Below are 17319 nucleotides of genomic sequence, written 5' to 3' on the forward strand. Positions count from 1 at the left end.
ACATCAAAAGGTGAGATATTATTATCACATGTTTCACCACATCGACTTCGTTTTTGCTGTTGTTGATTGAAGAACATGATGGTACCGATTCATAGACATAAGTGGGAAATCAATTCCTAATATATGGTGGATATACGGGTATAAACTTCAATCTAGTGAAAACCGCACACACTTTTCCATCTAGCGGTTTAAAATTATTAATGATCCCAACAGTTGCAAATTATTAATCGTGTTTTTTCGTCGTACCCCCATATTTCAAAGAACACACCTCTTAATTTTTGCATCTCTTTGTTGTACCTCCATGTTTCAAAAATCACATCTATTTATTTTTACGAATTTTTTTATTTCACACCTCTATGTTTACATCTCTTGTACCTCCATGTTTCAAAGATCACATCTATTAATTTTTACACCTTTTTATTTCACACCTCTATGTCTTACACCTCTTTGTTTATTATATAGAAACTTTTCTGGACAACATAAACAAGTTTCAAAAAATTGTTTACTGAGTATTTTCAAAACTTACAAGTTAATAAGTAAAACTGAAGAACTGTTTTATTGAAGTGTTTTTTTAATTTTTTAAATATATAATAGCAAACCCACTTTTTTTGTGTCAACTTTAATCCAATGGATGAGATTAGTTCCACTTTTCCATCTAACGGTTTAAAATTATTAATGATCCCAACAGTTACATATTATTAATTGTGTCTTTTCGTCGTGTCCCCATCTTTCAAAAATTACACCTCTTAAGTTTTGCATCTCTTTGTTGTACCTCCATGTTTCAAAAATCACATCTATTTATTTTTACACCTTTTTTTTTATTTCATACCTCTATGTTTACACCTCTTTGTTGTACCTCAGTATTTCAAAGATCACATCTAATAATTTTTACACCTTTTTATTTCACACCTTTTTGTTACTCTTTGTTTATATAAAGTTGCAATGTTTTGATCCAACAAATGTTTTGTTCCGTTTTTTACTTGAAATGTAAAATTAATAATGTTAATCATTTCAAGTTTTTACTTTCCCGTGCGGCAATACACGGGCCGACATCCTAGTATTTATAAAAGGTAAAACAGAAAATTTAATGATTTTTTTAATCTGTGTGAAAAATACAAAAATGACACTTAATATGAAACAGAGGGAGTATTAATTTATTTTAAAAATTGAATATTTTGTAAAAAAAATTGAATAATAATAATTTATAGATCTGTTTAAGGTAAAATATGATTACAATTGTAAGATGATTGGGGTAGGCATTGTAGGCTGTAGCGATGAGCGTTCGTAGATTAAGACCACTAATCATCCTGTCATTATGTCCACTCAGCCGTAATTTTAAATTAATTACACAAATCATCATCATCATCATCATCTCTGAACGTATAAATAAATATAAAAACCAGAGGCGTCATTTTACAAGTTGATTCCTTTGTAAATTAATAATTAAAAAAAAAAAAAAAAAACATTTTGCATACTGAATTCAATTTCAAATTAATAAATCTTTCATTTCTTCTTGTCATATCGTACATCATTTTATCTGAATACGCCTCAATTAAAATTAAATCCTCTTCTTGTTCTTCTTTTATTTTTCAACTCAAAGCGGGTTTTAGAGAAAATCCCAAAAAGAAGATTTTAATTTTCTGCAGCTCAATTTCGAATCTCCGGAGTTGATTTTTTTTTGCTCCTTCGTCCGGAGGAAAAAAATGGCTCAGTCGGCGGCGGCGGGGAGAAGCGGAAGGGTTATCGGCGATTACGCGGTGGGTCGACAAATCGGGTCGGGTTCGTTTTCTGTGGTTTGGGAAGGGAGGCACCTTGTCCATGGCACCGTTGTTGCTATCAAGGAGATCGCTATGGCTAGGCTTAATAAGAAGTTGCAAGAGAGTCTTATGTCCGAGATTATTATCTTAAGGAAGATTAATCATCCTAACATCATCCGCTTTATCGACATGATCGAGGTTTTTTTATATTTCTCTCTTGTTGTTTTGAGTGAGTTCTCTTTCGTTGTCTAGTAAGCATAGAACTAGAGAGCAGTCAGGATATGGAATGATGTAGCTCGTATAAGCTGCCATTGCTCTCTCGGTGAGATTGTTAAATGTGTTAGCTTTATTAGATGCTTAGCACTTTCGAGATCCGAAGATGATCATTTGTGTAGGAAATGGTAAATGCTTAAACTGTAGAAAGGTCTAATTGTGGTGAGATTGGTTTTCTGTTTTTATTATATAGGCTCCTGGGAAGATAAATCTGGTGTTGGAGTATTGTAAAGGAGGTGATTTGTCTATGTATATTCACAAACATGGAAGTGTTCCTGAAGCTACTGCTAAGCATTTTATGCTGCAGTTAGGTAAAACTCTGCGAAAGATTCTTCTTCATTTGCTGTTTTGTTTGGAAGCTGTAGAATCGCATTCTCACTCTTTAATCGGATTTTTTTTTGGCTAATAGCGGCTGGCTTGCAAGTTCTTCGTGACAATAATATCATTCACCGTGATTTAAAGCCTCAGGTATGTCTGATAACTCAAAACCCTGATATGATCTTCTCTTGTCAATTAGATCATGACAATACGTGACAGAGCCCTTGCTAAATGATTTTTTCTCTCAAAGGGTTGTACTCTGGACGCTGTAGAAAGTATAATCTTTTAGGTTCCACTAAAATATGTTTTCTTCTTTCTCACTAGCAGAGATAGAGTTTTTTCCCTGAAATTGAAATTCGATTGCTAAGGTTCTTTCGTTCTTGAAACAGAATCTTCTTCTATCCACAGATGATACTGATGCAGCTCTGAAGATTGCTGATTTTGGATTTGCAAGGTACTGTCGTCAGCGCCTTTGTTACACAAACAATTAGTGTGATGTGATGGTCAGAGTTGGTCTTTTATGGTTTCCTTCTGCTTTTCTTGTATCTATATATCTAGTTTTAGGTAATTGCTTTCTTTTTAGCATTCTTATTACACCCCTTTGAGTTTATAATTTGCACTTAAACATCACCCTTTCTTAGCTCAGATCGTTGCAGCCTAGGGGTTTGGCAGAAACTTTATGTGGTTCACCACTGTATATGGCCCCAGAGATTATGCAGCTTCAAAAATATGATGCAAAGGTGCGACTTTTGTTTCTATATGCCACCTAGGTCATTCTTATACCATATATCCTGCTTATAATCTTCCTTGACACACAGGCAGATCTCTGGAGTGTTGGTGCTATATTATTTCAACTTGTGACTGGCAGAACCCCTTTTACAGGAAACAGTCAAATTCAGGTTTTGTATATCAAGTTTCATGAAGATCTAAAATATGTAAATGTTTGTGTTTCGGTGAATGCATTATCGGCTAACATGATCTCCATCTAATGTCCACAGTTGCTCCAGAACATTATAAGATCTACTGACTTACATTTTCCAGTAGACTGTAGAGATTTGAGTACTGACTGTAAAGATCTATGCCAGAAGCTACTGCGTCGTAATCCAGGTAAGCATCTTTGTAAATAAACTTCCAGATTCTATTAGCATATGTGGGTCAATTTAATTTTGAAAAAGTAACAAGAGAATGGGCAAGTCGGGCTATTTTAGTTTTTTTTGTCATGGTCACAGTTTTTGTTTTGTTAAAAAGTATGGCCAAAAAATTTGAAAATGTCCAGTAAAAGTTGGGTGTGTCTTAAACACTCTGGGTGTTGATTTTATATGGAGGTTTTACCATTAAGCTCTCTTCATCTCCTAGGTCTATGTGTTTGTTACCCTTAAAAGTGCTTCGAGGGTCCTTATTTGTTAGTTTTTAACATTTCTTTTGTGGAAATATTCTGTCTGACAGTGGAACGTTTGACGTTTGAAGAGTTTTTTCATCATCCTTTTCTTTCGGGCAAACAATCATATGATTTCACAAGGTAGATCCGGTGCTAGACTAGTTTCTTCTATAATTTGTGGTTCAAACTGTTTTATTGATGATGATTGATGTTGCAGAAGTAGATTAGATTCACAAACAATGAATGATTTTCATTCATCTGGTAGCAGTCCCTCAAGAAATATGGATGACATTTCTCAAGAAGACTGTTTGCCGTTCTTTTTAGATGATGATTCTAGTGGACCTGAGGGAAGTCCTTCATCTTTTAAACATACTTCTCCGATGAAGTCATCTTACGGATTTAGTATTGAGAGAAGGGAGGCAGCATCTAGTCCTTTGAAAAACATGGAACTTACTTCCAGATATAGTAGAGTCAGTCATAGAGCTGAAACCATTAATTTCAAGTTTGAAGGCCATAGATTATCAGATAGAAGCCAATTTAAACCGTCAAGCTTGCTTGATACCAGATCACTTAGTACTCAAGGAAGAGGTAATCAAATTTCTATAATTTGCTTAGCCCATAAAAATAAAATTGCCTTTGGAAAGATGCCTCAGTTTCTAATATACTTCGTTCTGAAGTAGGGGATTCTCCAGACTCAATGGATCAAGATTATGTTCTGATATCTGGACCACCGGTTGATATACCATCATCTTCGTCTGGTTCTCCGAAGCCTTTCAATTACCCATTCAAATCACATTCTCCTCCTGTAGAGTCCATCAAGAGAAATGTATCTACTTTAACGGCTCCTATGCCAATAGCTGGTGCCACTGGCAACAACATTAGTCGATTTGGAAGCTTGGAGAGTCAGAATTATATCCCGGGTACTTCCCATGGCTCTCTGGATCTTGTAGATGCTTTTGAACAGCCATCAACTAACAGTTTGACAAGAATCCGGTCTTTACAAAAGTGTGCAGCAGCAGTAGCAGAATTGGTTCATGAAAGGGTAAGCAACTCGAAATGTAGTTATATAAAGTTTGGCACAAAATCTTGCTAACTTGAGTTTCTGAGCTTTTTCTTTTCATGATTCTTTTATCATAGGATGAAACTGGTAAGCATTTAGAAGCTTTCTCGATCCAACTGGTGGTTCTTGCAATTTGGAATCAAGCACTGCATATCTGTCATACTCAGGCAGTCTCGGGTACAGAAGGAAACCTGCGCCAAGACATTAACAGAGTAAGAAGAAATATCAGCCACGAAGGATCAGAGAAGATATTGTCTCAGATTCAGAAAGAATTTGTCCAGGAGGTTGAGCGTGCTGAAGAACTTGCCAAGTTTATTGAATCTGGTACGCATTTTCTTGGAGTAACCAAACTGCTGAGACAATCTCTCGTTTTTTATTATTAATCAGAATCATTAAAATACAGAGAACATCATTGCAGATAAAATAAAGATGCCGGATGCAATGGAGATAATATTTCAAGCAGCTCTTACTCTCGGCATAAGTGGAGGAGTAAGTTTCTATTTCCTTGATGAAAAATCCCAAACGAATCTGGTTATTGCTGTTTGTTATCTACATTCATTCACAACTAGGAGTGCCCAACCCGGTTTTTGATTTTTGTGAATTGGTTTGTTTGATACGATTTTGGTTTAAGTCTTTAAAGAGTAGAAAAATCCTCTTTTTGTTGAGAATTCAGAGTTTTGACAATTGCAGGTAGATGAAGTGATGGGAGATGCAGAGAACGCAGGAAACCTCTACTCGAAAGCGGTGCGTTTGCTAGTCTTCCTAGTAGTAGAGGCGCAGACTCTGATTCTCAATCCGCCTTTAACACTCACAAACTCAGTACGGTATCGAATCAGAACATATATTGACTCGCTCATAAGCAGATTAAAACATCTTCAATCACATAGAAGAACTTCATATCCTCAGAAGCAATGAAAAGGAGGAACAAACAAATCTGAAATGATTCTCTGGTCTCTTGTCTGTTTGTTAAGTGTATGTAAATTGTAATCATTTAATTGTACAGCCAAAAATGGAAAAGTTATTCTTAATTCTTTTGGGGTTAATCCGGAGGGACTTGTAACATTCTCTTTGTTGTGACGCTCATCAATTGTTTCTACAGATTCATTTAATTTTAATATACTTGACATGAATTTGTTTAGATTTCCATGTATGCTCTAAGGATACTCTAATATATATTGCCAAGTCGATGATTGAACTTTCATTTGTAATTTCTCAAATATGCTTTGTTTTAGCGAAACATTGTACAATGTCACTCATTCGAAAACGCAATTGTGTAGACATCAAAATTGTTACTCATTAAGAGATACAAAGAGCATAAAGCTTGGATCAATGACAGAGCTCTCGAACGAGGCAAAATTGTTATCTAGTGACAGATGCTAATGGATGAGTAAAAAAAATTGTAGATCTTAACACCTAAAAAACTGCAACTACTACTATACACCGGAAGATAATAAAAAACTACTACCGAAGGGAAAATTGTGTTCTGTTTCTTCTTCTCCAAACTCTATAAAGCAGCTTACACTAAAGTATATAAGACAATATTAATGAGGGACAGATGATAAGAGCTTCTTAAGTTCCTCGAATGTCATGAAGGCAATGCCAACACCAGGAACCACTTTGTAGTATTCCGGTAAGATTCCTCTGTATAGCCCTCTCATGCCTTCTGTCTTAAATATGTGTTTGAATGTTCCAAAGAGTCCCGTGGTATACACTCGCGCTCTCCCACCAGCTCCTTCTAACTGCATTCTTCTTCTCACCAGGTCCAATGGGAATGTCGCTACAAAAGTTATCGATTTTAATATAACAAAACTTTCATGTAATGTATATACCAAAAAGGCCATGACTCATCTAATTTTCTTGAGTTACTTAAGCTATGGTAACTAGAGAGAAGGGAGAGATCAGATAAGAAACCTGTCGAGGAAACAATTCCGGAGAGACTGCCACTACCAAGACTAATCGTGACATCTGAATCATTAGGCCTGAAACAAGTTTGAAGACAAACGTATTATGATAGGATAAATTTCGACTTTTATTGGACATACAAACTCACTAGGCAATAATATTGATATTCAAATCCCAAAATAAAGATGCATTTACCTATGAGAGCGCCAAAATGTTTTAAAAGACTCATACGCTGCAAAGCTGATTGCAAGGCTTGGACCGACACCCTGCAATTTAAAAGATGTACCAAGAAGCTTAAAGATAAGCCATTTTGATCCTCAGCATGGTATGCATTATCAAGAGATCATATCTATACTCTTAACTGAACAGCTTACACAAGGATTAAAATTCTTAGTACATATACGTCCCTTTATCATGTGCTTTAACCACCTATTTAGACAGCCTAATTGGATATTTGGACCACCTAGGACACTCCCATCTACACTAGCAGGCACCTTAAGGAAAATTGCAGTGGGAGGTATTGGCTAAACGGCTACCTATACCGACTAATTCAACACTACCAAGGAGTTAACAATCAACACAGTCCATTCAGAAGAACAAGGGTAAGCAAATAAAACGTACCAACAATGTTGCACCAAGTCCTTTATAGAAACCCCAAATTCCCTCTTCTCTGCAAATGGTACGGAAGGCATGCCCAACACCCTGATAATAGATTGTCTTTCTCTGGAAAGGATCAAATAAAAATGCTTTCAAGAAAAGGGAAGACAAATAACACTGCTTATGTCAAGAGTTAAAATAAAATTTGATAACACAATTACCTGTGCAGAGAGCCGTGTCCTTACAAGATCGAGAGGGTAGGTAGCTGTAGCAGCCGTTAGTCCAGCCAAGCCACCACTTACAAAGTGCACAGAAGTGTCCACAGCTGCATTTCCTTTATAATTCTGCAAGACTGGATTTGATTTGAAGAACTGTAAACAAAAAAAAGGCAAGGGCAAGTCTGAGAGACGAATCAGCATGAAACAGCTATCAGACCACAGTCTAAAATAAAAGAGACTTGAACGCACTCACTTTCTTGTATTCGTCATATGCGTAGAAGTTAACTGCGCCATAGGGAAGCCGATGAGCTACAGTAACCATGTTTCCTTTCCAAAATGCTCTGAAACCTTCCTCCTTGACAATACGGGAAGCTTCATGCCAAATGTTTGGACTGCTCAAAATTGCAGCTTCCGACTGCATCCCTTGTATCTGAAGATAACATATCAAACACAACAACAAAATCATACCATTCCTCAAACCTCACGAATCATTCATATAATAAAGTCCTTACAGGGTAAGTCAAAGTTTCCTTTTTTATCTTTCATTTAAGGATCCTTACACTAGCCCGCACACAACCAAATCAAACAAGCATCAAAACTCAGATGCCTCAACATTAACTAAGCTGTAAAAAAAAAGAAGAGAGTACCTGAAACAGGATGGTGAGGCGAGCAAGAGGAGCGGTGCAAGTCTTACTAAAAGCGCCGGCAATTCCTCCGGCGACAAGTCGCTCGACGGTACCGAAATGCCCTTGCTGCTGATTCAACGACTGTTTATTACTTTGGTGATGGCAGCTTTGCGTCTGAGTCTGCGGTTGTTGCTGTAACAGAAGCTTCCTGTTTCCGGCGTCGACAACGCTGGCGGTGGCGGTGGCCGTATTAAGAGCTCTCTGTCCTCCTTCCACCACTACACCGACTCTAGCTTCCATATTGGTTTCTCTATCTCTCCTCCTAGATTACTTTGTGGATGATTCGGCTGAATTCGCATCAATTATATTAGAATCTCTCTTGTATTTGAATTTCGCGACCGGAGACTGAAAAGAAATCAAACGTGGAGAATGGTTTTGTTTGAATTTTGCGATCGGAGATTTGAAATAAATCAAACCATGGATGGAGAAGGTAGTAAACCCTATAGGAAAACCCCTAAAACCTGGTCGGTGAAGGCAGAAGGGTATTTTGGTCAAACACCTCGCAACATTTGTTGGTTCAGACAATAATTAAAAAAAAAAAAAAACAAATTTGATTAAATAATTTAAACCGGTTTATAATGAGTCTTCATGTGCATGTGTACAAAAAGCCCTAATAAAGGGGGCAGATAGCAATACAACTTTTCTGTGTTATCATCTCTCACAGCAGCTTCAATGTCTCTCGAAGAGTTTTCCAGTAACTACGGCGACGTGACTCTTAACGAGTTGCAATCGACGGCGGATCCGAAAGCAGGGAAATGGAGAGAGGCTGTTGAAGGCAAAGAGTGGACCGATGTGAGCGATTTGGTTGAAGAGATGGCCGGATCTGAGGTTCTGATCAGAGGACGAATTAATCGTCTAAAGTCTAGCAAAGTGTTGTTTTTGATCTTGAGGCAAAGTGGATTCACTGTTCAGTGCGTTGCCAAGCAATCGGAGGAGACTGACGTTATGATTAAATACCTCAAGCAGCTCAGTTGCGAATCATTTGTCGATGTCATCGGTGTCGTTGTTATTCCCAAGGATCCTGTCAAGGGAACTACGCAGCAGGTTTGTGTTTTCTTCTTCTCCTCCTCCTCTCAATTCGTTTGATTGATTCGGTTATGTTATTGCAGGTTGAGATTCAAATGAGAAAAGTGTACTGCGTCAACAAAGCCTTGACAAGATTACCAATTACTGTGGAGGATGCTGCCCGAAGTGAAGAAGACATTGAAAAATCTCTTAAGGTATATATATATGGTTACTGTTTCAGAGATTAATTTAGGCCTGGGCAAATGGAGCAAACCGAATAAACCGATCCGAGAAAACCGAATGTTTTCGGTTATCGGTACCAACCAGTTAGAGAGGGACAAACCAATCGGTCAAATTAATTAGAAAATTCGGATGTCGGTTCGGTTCGGTTCGGTAATTGGACCGGATCGGTTTACTTGGACCGAGATTATGCAGCCATATATAAGGATAATAACTCTCACTAACCCTAAGTAACCCGTGTTTTCTCATTTCTTATCCGCCTCTTGCGAAACAAAAGAACAAAGAAGATATTGGGTTTTTGCGAATTCTGACCTAAAAGCTTACGAATCTCTGATAGTAAGTTTAGTTCTTCCTCTTTGTTCTTTCTTTCTAATCAATAATTCGTTTTTCTTTGCTCCATTCATTCATCTGGATAATCTTTGATTTTGAATTCTAAACCCTAATCCTAAAATTCCCCAAATCGATTTCGATTTGGGGAATTTTAGGGTTAGGGTTTAGACTTCAGAAGCAGAGGTTGTCGCTACTCTCTACCATTCATTCCTCTTGATAATCTGTGATTTCGAATTATAAACCCTAACCCTAAAATTTCCCAAATCGAAATCGATTTGGGGAATTTTAGGGTTAGGGTTTATAATTCAAAATTAGAGTTTTTCTTCTTTTGTTATCGGGTTATTGTGTTTGTTTATCGATTGTAACATATTACATTATTACTTATTAGGGTTAAGGTTCAGTTTTTAAACATATTATCGGATTTGTCTTTTGTTATCGGCTTTGTCTTGTTGGTTTGTTGTCCTTGTGTTCTATTTTATTGTGTTTGTATTGGGTTGTTTGTTCTGTTGTGTTGTTTGTTCTGTTGTGTTACTTGTGTATATATATAATTGTATATCGTTTGCAACATATTAGGATTAGTCGATTAGAGCTTGGTTGATGAACTTTCAAATAAGTATGTTTATGTGAGTTATGTCTTTTGTTTATGGTCTTTGTGTTCTATTGTGTTGTCTGTTGTGTTTGGTTTTTATAATTTCAAATAAGTCTGTTTATGTGAGTTTTGTCTGTTGTTTATGGTCCTTGTGTTATCTGTTGTGCATGTATATCGGTTGTTTAATGGTTATAAACGCTGATTGTGTGTTTTATGTTCTGTAGATGAATGAAGAGCACAATGAGATGGAGCCGCCGGTTCCACCTGAACCTACTGAAGAGGTTCTAACAGGGAACACTCGTAAAGAACCTGGCACTGCTGCTGCTAAACCACCAAGACCTCGAAAGAAGAAGTATGCTAAAAGGGCGCTCATATGGCAACATTTTCTGGAAAAGGATGATGTTTCTGGTAAGAGCTTTTGTAAGTATTGCGCTGCAGAGATCGGTTGTGATTCAAAAACAGCTGGAACTAGTCCGATGATAGGCCACTTAGCTAGGTGTAAACAATACAAGGATTTTGATGAGAAGGAAAAACAGAAGGTGCTCAGTGGTGACAGTAATGGGAATCTGAAGGTGATCAAGTTTGATCCGGTTATGTTTAGGAGAGCTGTTAATGAAATGGTTGTTGTCAGTGAGTTGCCGTTTTCGTTTGTCGAGTCTGAGGGATGGAAACTTTTCTGTTTCAATGTGTTACCTCTCTACAAGACTATCTCGAGAAGGACTTGTACGAGAGACATTGTTGCACTCTATCTGGAAGAGAAGAGAGCTTTGAAGGATCAGTTTACTGCTGCGAACCAGAGGGTTTCTCTGACTACAGACATATGGACTTCTCCTACAACCTCTACCAACTATATGGTGATCACAGCGCACTGGATTAATGCTCAGTGGGAAATGCAGAAAAGAATCCTCAGTTTTAAGGTTGTAACAGATCATAAGGGAGATACTATTGTTGGACAATTGATGGATTGCATAGACGACTGGGGGATTGAGAAGATTTTTACAATCACTGTTGATAACGCAAAGAATAACGACAAGGCGCTGGAAATTTTCACAGATGCGTTAAGGCTGAGAGGAGGAGAAGCACTAGTCAGAGGTGGTGATTTTCTACACATGCGGTGTTGTGCACACATACTAAATCTGATTGTTGGGGATGGTTTGAAGAAGGCCAATTCTAGTATAGTTGCTATAAGGAATGCAGTCAAGTATGTCAGGTCATCCTTTAGTAGACTTAGATCTTTTGCAATGAGGTGTGAGACAGGAAAGGTATGTAGAGGCAGCTTGCCATTAGATATTGTCACACGCTGGAATTCAACTTATCTGATGCTAACTGCAGCTATCAAGCTGAGGGTAGCGTTTGAGAAAATGGCGAGTGAAGATAAGTTGTATTGTGACTACTTCGAGGAAGTAGATGAGAAGGAGAAAGCAAAAAGGATTGGACCACCAACATCAGCTGATTGGGAGGAAGCTTCAAGATTGGTTAAATTTCTGAAAGTGTTCTACAAGGCTACTTTGACATTCTCAGCTTCAAAGACAGTAACTTCTACATTGTGTTACAGTGAAATTGTTGACATTGAGAGGAATCTAACCGCTAAGTCTTCTAGTTCTGATTTGGAGATCCGAAAGCAAGGTTATGTAATGAGGCACAAGTTTGAGAAGTACTGGGATGGATTGCATAACATGAATCCTCTAGTGATTATAGCCAGTGCCTTTGATCCTCGCAACAAAATGGAGTTTGCTGGACTCTGCTTCGAACAGCTTTATGGCAAAGACACAGTAGAAAGTAAGCAACTTGAGTCTTCAGTTTCAAGTGCAATGAAGCAGTTGTATGAAGATTATAGTCTTAGGCTGAGTGAACCAGTAGTCGATGCAGATCCTCCAGATTTTGAGCCTACGGTCATGTGTGACATTTCAGATGATGATGATTGTGAGCTGATGGAGTCACTTTACAATCAGTTGGTTGGTTGTAAGAAAAGTGAACCCGGCTGCAATGACTTACAGGCCTATTTGACTGAAAAAACTGAGGTAAGAGTTGAAAACAATTTGGGGTTACCTTTTGATGTTCTCAGTTGGTGGAGGTGCAATAGTTCTAAGTTCCCAATCTTGTCAGAACTTGCTAGAGATGTTCTAGCAATTCAAGTCTCATCAGTGGCTTCTGAGTCAGCTTTTAGTACAAGTGGTCGAGTGTTAGACTCTTATAGGAGTTCCTTAACTCCTTACATGGTTGAGGTTTTGATATGTGCACAGCAATGGCTAAGGTGTTCATATAAGTCAGAAGCACAAGTATCAAACTTGGTGCAAATGTTGGAAGAGGTTGAGTTTCTGGAATCTCTTGGTAAGTATCACTAAGTTTCTTTACTATGTTTTCAATTTGATACTGGAATCTTTTGTAATTTCTCTTCTTTTCTTGTGTAGATTCTCGGAATTCAGTGGCAGCTCCTCCATGATTCTACAAAGTATGGTACGTAGGTGTTTAGTTTAGTGTTTGCTTACTTGTGTCTTGCATTAAAGTCTATATTCTAGTTTCTAATTATGTATTTGATTTACATTGTTAAGTTTATGTTTGCTTTTGTTTCTTTATTAGATTTGTTAAGTCTTTTGTTATGGTTTTCATGGTGCACAGGTAGTAGATAGGAAGCTGCTCTTTTGCCTACTTTTGGATGCGGATTGGCAGCCTTAACAGAGGACTGGATATAACTGACTTGGAAGCCGATTTTTTGAGTACTTTTTGATGCAGATTATCATGCTTCGTGTAACTTCTACAACTTTCTAATAGTTACTAACGTACATGATGTAATGCTAGCTTTAAACTTGATACAATGCTAGCTGAGCAGCTTCTTTAATGGTTTGTAAAGCTTCCTAGATGAGAAGCAACCATATTTTTAAGCTTTTGTACTTGTTTTCCTTTGTTTTCTCTTTCAACAGGTTTATTTCGGGTTAAATTAACCGAAATATGAACAATTTCTGCTAATCTCGGAAGGTAATATAAATCAGGTATCCGAACCGAACAAACCGAGTACCGACCGATCCGAAACCGAAATTAATTTCGGTTCAATTCGGTGACATTATTAACAACCCAAATTTTGCTTAAACCGAATAACCCGACCCGTTTAACCCGTTTGCCCACCCCTAGATTAATTAGTTGGAGTTAGCTGGTACAATATTTCCTGTGCCTTCTTCTTATATATGCTTCTATCATGGTGTTCACAGAAGCTGTTGTTTGCAGGATAATAAAAAGGCAGCTCCTCGTGTCAATCAGGATACACGTTTGAATAATAGAGTGATTGACATCAGAACACCTGCTAATCAAGCCATCTTCCGCCTTGTGTGCCATGTCGAAAATGTAAGGCCCTTGATCTTTTTAAAAACATGGAAGAGGAGATCATTTGTTTGCATATCTTTTAGTAACAGATGGTTTGGTAAAAATATTTGTGTATGCCTCATGACTAGGATAGGAGTCACTATAGAAGTGTTTTATCATCAGTAGCATGCATGGTTTGATCTTTCCGCGATATGGTTTACTTTGTTCTACCTATGTTGCTTTACTGAATTAGCTATCACTTTTTTTTTAGTTTTTCAGAGAAAAATTACTATCCAAAGCTTTTGTTGGTATCCACACACCGAAACTCATGGCCGGTAGTAGTGAAGGAGGTTCTGCTGTATTTAGGTTGGAATGCAAAGGACAGCCTGCTTGTCTAGCTCAGTCTCCTCAGCTGCACAAGCAAATGGCTTGATTGGTCCTGTTTTCAGAGCAGAAGACTCCTTCACTCATAGACATCTGTGTGAATTTGTGGGTCTTGATGTGGAGATGGAGATTCACAAACACTATTCTGAGGTAAGAATACTGCGCTATTCACTCATCAAGTATCTTGTATTCTGCCAGCAGTAGTGCTAATATCTCTTGTTTGTGCAGATAATGGACCTTGTGGACGAGTTATTTGTGTTTATATTCACTAGTTTGAACGAGAAGTGCAAAAAGGAACTGGAAGCTGTTGGAAAGCAATACCCATTTGAACCTTTGAAGGTAAAACCATGTGCAGTATAAGAAAGACAGAAAAATGAGTTTTTGTATCTTTTTGGATTCTGATTAATTGGTGCTAATATGCAGTTTCTTGAAAAGACATTGAGGTTAACGTTTGAAGAAGGGGTTCAAATGCTTAAGGTATATATGACTTGTTTTTTTTTTTTTTTTGTATTTTATCTGAGTTTTTCGAATGGACTACCAATAATAATTGATTTGTTGACAGGAAGCTGGTGTGGAGGTTGATCCTTTTGGTGATCTAAACACTGAATCTGAGAGAAAACTTGGCCAGCTTGTATTGGAAAAGTAATACATCACTTTTATCTACCGCTCTGCTCTGTTTGATATCATTTGTCATTTTCAAATTTAGTTATGTATCTCACAATTACAAAGTTGGTTCTAACGTACTATGGTGTTGTTGTTTTCGATAGGTACAACACTGAATTCTATATTCTGCATCGGTATCCTACGGCAGTTAGGCCTTTCTACACAATGCCTTGTGCTGATAATCCTCTTTACAGCAACTCCTTTGATGTCTTCATCAGAGGTGCTATTCTTTTTTACCTTGTCTGTTGTCACTAATTACGTTACTGCACATTTTGATACTTAACTTTATGTGTTCTCTGTCCTAAGGTGAGGAGATCATATCAGGAGCACAACGTGTCCATATCCCAGAAGTCTTGGAGAAACGTGCAGGGGAATGCGGGATTGATGTCAAGACAATATCCACATACATCGATTCATTCAGGTAAAATGTTACAAACTGAACCAGCTCGATCGGTTCCGTACACTTGTTTATATCTGAGTTGTTGTTGTTTCTCTAAGCAGAGACAATTGATACAAATCATCATGTTGTTGACAGGTATGGTGCGCCTCCACACGGTGGATTTGGAGTTGGGCTGGAGCGAGTGATCATGCTTTTCTGTGCACTGAACAACATCCGGAAAACATCGCTCTTCCCTCGCGACCCCCAAAGGCTTACACCCTAATGTCTTTTCAACTCAAAGCTGCTATTGAGAGTTTAAATTTTACTTTTTTTTTTTTTTTTTTGTGAAAATTTTTAGAATGTACTTGTTGCCATCTTCTTGTCCTTGTTATAAAGTGAATCTTGATTCTAGCTGTGTGAATGCTTATGTTACATAGACTTTGTCGAGTAAGTAAGTCATGGTTGCACACTTTCGTTTGATTGTTTCTTGGGCTATATTAATCTGTAACCCCAGAAAAAAAAAAATTATATCTGTAGCCCTTTTTATTTCATATTTAGTTCTCTCTTCTCTCTTTATTTTTTTTCCTTAGTTATCCTTTTTTTTATGTTAACTACAGAAATGCCATTAGACACAAAATTATTTTATCTCTTTATAAAATCAATGATATGATATCAATAACACTGTTCCGGCCAATATATATATCAATAAGACATTAGGGTGTATTCATCTGAGATTGTCAATTTAATTATGTATTTTGTGTCTAATTGACAATCTCAGATGAATACATAATTAAATTATAAAGAGATAAAATAATTATTTTATGTTATTGAAATGCCATTAGACACAAAATTATTTTATCTCCTTTTTTTTATGTTAACTACAGAAATGCCATTAGACACAAAATTATTTTATCTCTTTATAATTTAATTATGTATTCATCTGTTCTGGCCAATAATACTGTTCATCTGAGATTGTCAATTTAATTATGTATTCAGTTAACATGATAACAAAATATATATATATATATATATATCAATAAGTTTACGTGTTATATCAAATTATATCGCGATATATTTATCAATAATGTGATAAACTTATATTTATCGCAGTAACTCATTTGTTATATCATATATATAAATAACGAGTTACATACAATATAGTATTTGTGTGATAACTATTTGATCAACATGTTAACAAATAACAATTGTTGTAGCGTAAAAAATCATATATTATTTGTTAAATATATAATTATAATGTTTTAGTAAGAACATGATTATTTATTGGATTAACACGATAACAATATATATACATATAAGTTTATATATATCGTGTTAAGTCTTTTTCTATCGTGATAAGTTTGACAAAAATGTTCATGAAATACGTAAGTAAAGATATAGAATTTAATTATGTATTTAGTTAACGTGATAACAAAATATATATATATCAATAAGCTTACATATATATCGTGTTACATCAAATTATATCGCGATATGTTTATCAATAATGTGGTAAACTTATATTTATCGCAGTAATTCGTTTGTTATATCATATACATAATATAATGAGCTACATACAATATAGTATTTGTGTGATAACTATTTGATTAACATGATAACAACTAACAATTGTTATAGCGTAAAATTTCATATATTATTTGTTAAATGCATAATTAACATGTTAAAACAAGTTATCATATTAAAGTTTAATAATTAAACCATGGATGCACTGAATCCTAACCAACCCGATCAGATATTAAACAGCCAAAAAAACCTATGAAATCTGGTGATGAAAATAGCATCGCAATTATCTCATTCTCAGTTTTTATGAGTAATAATTAAAAAAAAAAGAGTATCACATATCTATGAGGACCACTACCGTCATAATATTCAACCATCACAGCTCCTCCGTCGTCATCTCTCTGCACAATTCCAATCGAAATTGGAACCACCACCGAGATTTGAACTCGTCACGGCCACCACTTGGCCTTGATCTTCATGGAATCCAAATTGTACCACCACCATGTCACCACATCTTCGCTTGATCTTCATGGAATCAAAATCGGAACCACCATATCAACCTTCTCTCCACCACAAATTCAAATTCATGACCAAAATAACATAGATGGCAAGAGATTATGATTTATTTGATGCTAGTGATGTTTTGCCGGAGAAGACAAACACATAAAAGAAAAATAAAAAAATATGTTTGAGGGTGTAGTTATCTTATATTCATGTATGTATAT

General features: G+C 36.5%; 2 protein-coding genes and 1 pseudogene across 6 annotated transcripts; 2 read left to right on the plus strand and 1 right to left on the minus strand.

The window, feature by feature from the left end:
• Nucleotides 1-1247: 1247 nt before the first annotated feature.
• LOC104711966 (serine/threonine-protein kinase ATG1b) lies at nt 1248-5924 on the plus strand. Of its 4 annotated transcripts, none has more exons than XM_010428751.3 (13): nt 1248-1955; nt 2224-2341; nt 2440-2498; nt 2738-2802; nt 2995-3088; nt 3167-3247; nt 3347-3455; nt 3795-3867; nt 3944-4314; nt 4404-4768; nt 4864-5110; nt 5205-5275; nt 5477-5924. In XM_010428751.3, the coding sequence occupies exons 1-13, from the start codon at nt 1704-1706 to the stop codon at nt 5699-5701; spliced, it is 2130 nt and encodes a 709-aa protein (XP_010427053.2). In that variant the 5' UTR covers nt 1248-1703; the 3' UTR covers nt 5702-5924. The 4 variants fall into 4 exon arrangements, with proteins under 4 accessions (XP_010427053.2, XP_010427054.2, XP_087321033.1 ...); XM_010428752.3 differs by having other exon boundaries at nt 1371-1955; nt 4407-4768; XM_087464907.1 differs by having other exon boundaries at nt 1416-1955; nt 2757-2802; nt 4407-4768.
• Nucleotides 5925-6060: 136 nt separating this feature from the next.
• LOC104711968 (uncharacterized) lies at nt 6061-8631 on the minus strand. Its single transcript, XM_010428753.3, has 7 exons — nt 8151-8631; nt 7757-7933; nt 7507-7656; nt 7310-7411; nt 6884-6954; nt 6698-6765; nt 6061-6563 (listed from the first exon to the last, which is right to left on the minus strand). Exons 1-7 carry the CDS (start codon nt 8427-8429, stop codon nt 6328-6330), a joined length of 1083 nt encoding a protein of 360 aa, XP_010427055.1. The 5' UTR covers nt 8430-8631; the 3' UTR covers nt 6061-6327.
• A 195-nt stretch (nt 8632-8826) lies between these two features.
• LOC104715643 (aspartate--tRNA ligase 2, cytoplasmic-like) lies at nt 8827-15554 on the plus strand (annotated as a pseudogene). The gene is made up of 10 exons (XR_015566040.1): nt 8827-9233; nt 9299-9409; nt 13576-13692; nt 13922-14184; nt 14263-14373; nt 14458-14511; nt 14597-14676; nt 14802-14917; nt 15004-15118; nt 15233-15554. The product of XR_015566040.1 is annotated as an aspartate--tRNA ligase 2, cytoplasmic-like (transcript).
• Nucleotides 15555-17319: the final 1765 nt, after the last annotated feature.

Source organism: Camelina sativa, chromosome 9, assembly GCF_030686135.1.
Source record: "Camelina sativa cultivar CO46 ecotype springtype chromosome 9, ASM3068613v1".
Lineage (NCBI taxonomy): Eukaryota > Viridiplantae > Streptophyta > Magnoliopsida > Brassicales > Brassicaceae > Camelina > Camelina sativa.

What these genes read in the sequence shown, in the direction of transcription:
- LOC104711968 (XM_010428753.3), bottom strand. Translation starts at nt 8,429, where the DNA reads ATGGAAGCTAGAGTCGGTGTAGTGGTGGAAGGAGGACAGAGAGCTCTT. An exon ending in CATATGACGAATACAAGAAA is followed by an intron (nt 7,657 to 7,756) that starts GTGAGTGCGTTC and finishes TTTTGTTTACAG; the next exon opens with TTCTTCAAATCAAATCCAGT. An exon ending in GACTTGGTGCAACATTGTTG is followed by an intron (nt 6,955 to 7,309) that starts GTACGTTTTATT and finishes TTTAAATTGCAG; the next exon opens with GGTGTCGGTCCAAGCCTTGC.
- LOC104711966 (XM_010428751.3), top strand. Translation starts at nt 1,704, where the DNA reads ATGGCTCAGTCGGCGGCGGCGGGGAGAAGCGGAAGGGTTATCGGCGAT. An exon ending in CAATCATATGATTTCACAAG is followed by an intron (nt 3,868 to 3,943) that starts GTAGATCCGGTG and finishes TTGATGTTGCAG; the next exon opens with AAGTAGATTAGATTCACAAA. An exon ending in CTCTCGGCATAAGTGGAGGA is followed by an intron (nt 5,276 to 5,476) that starts GTAAGTTTCTAT and finishes TGACAATTGCAG; the next exon opens with GTAGATGAAGTGATGGGAGA.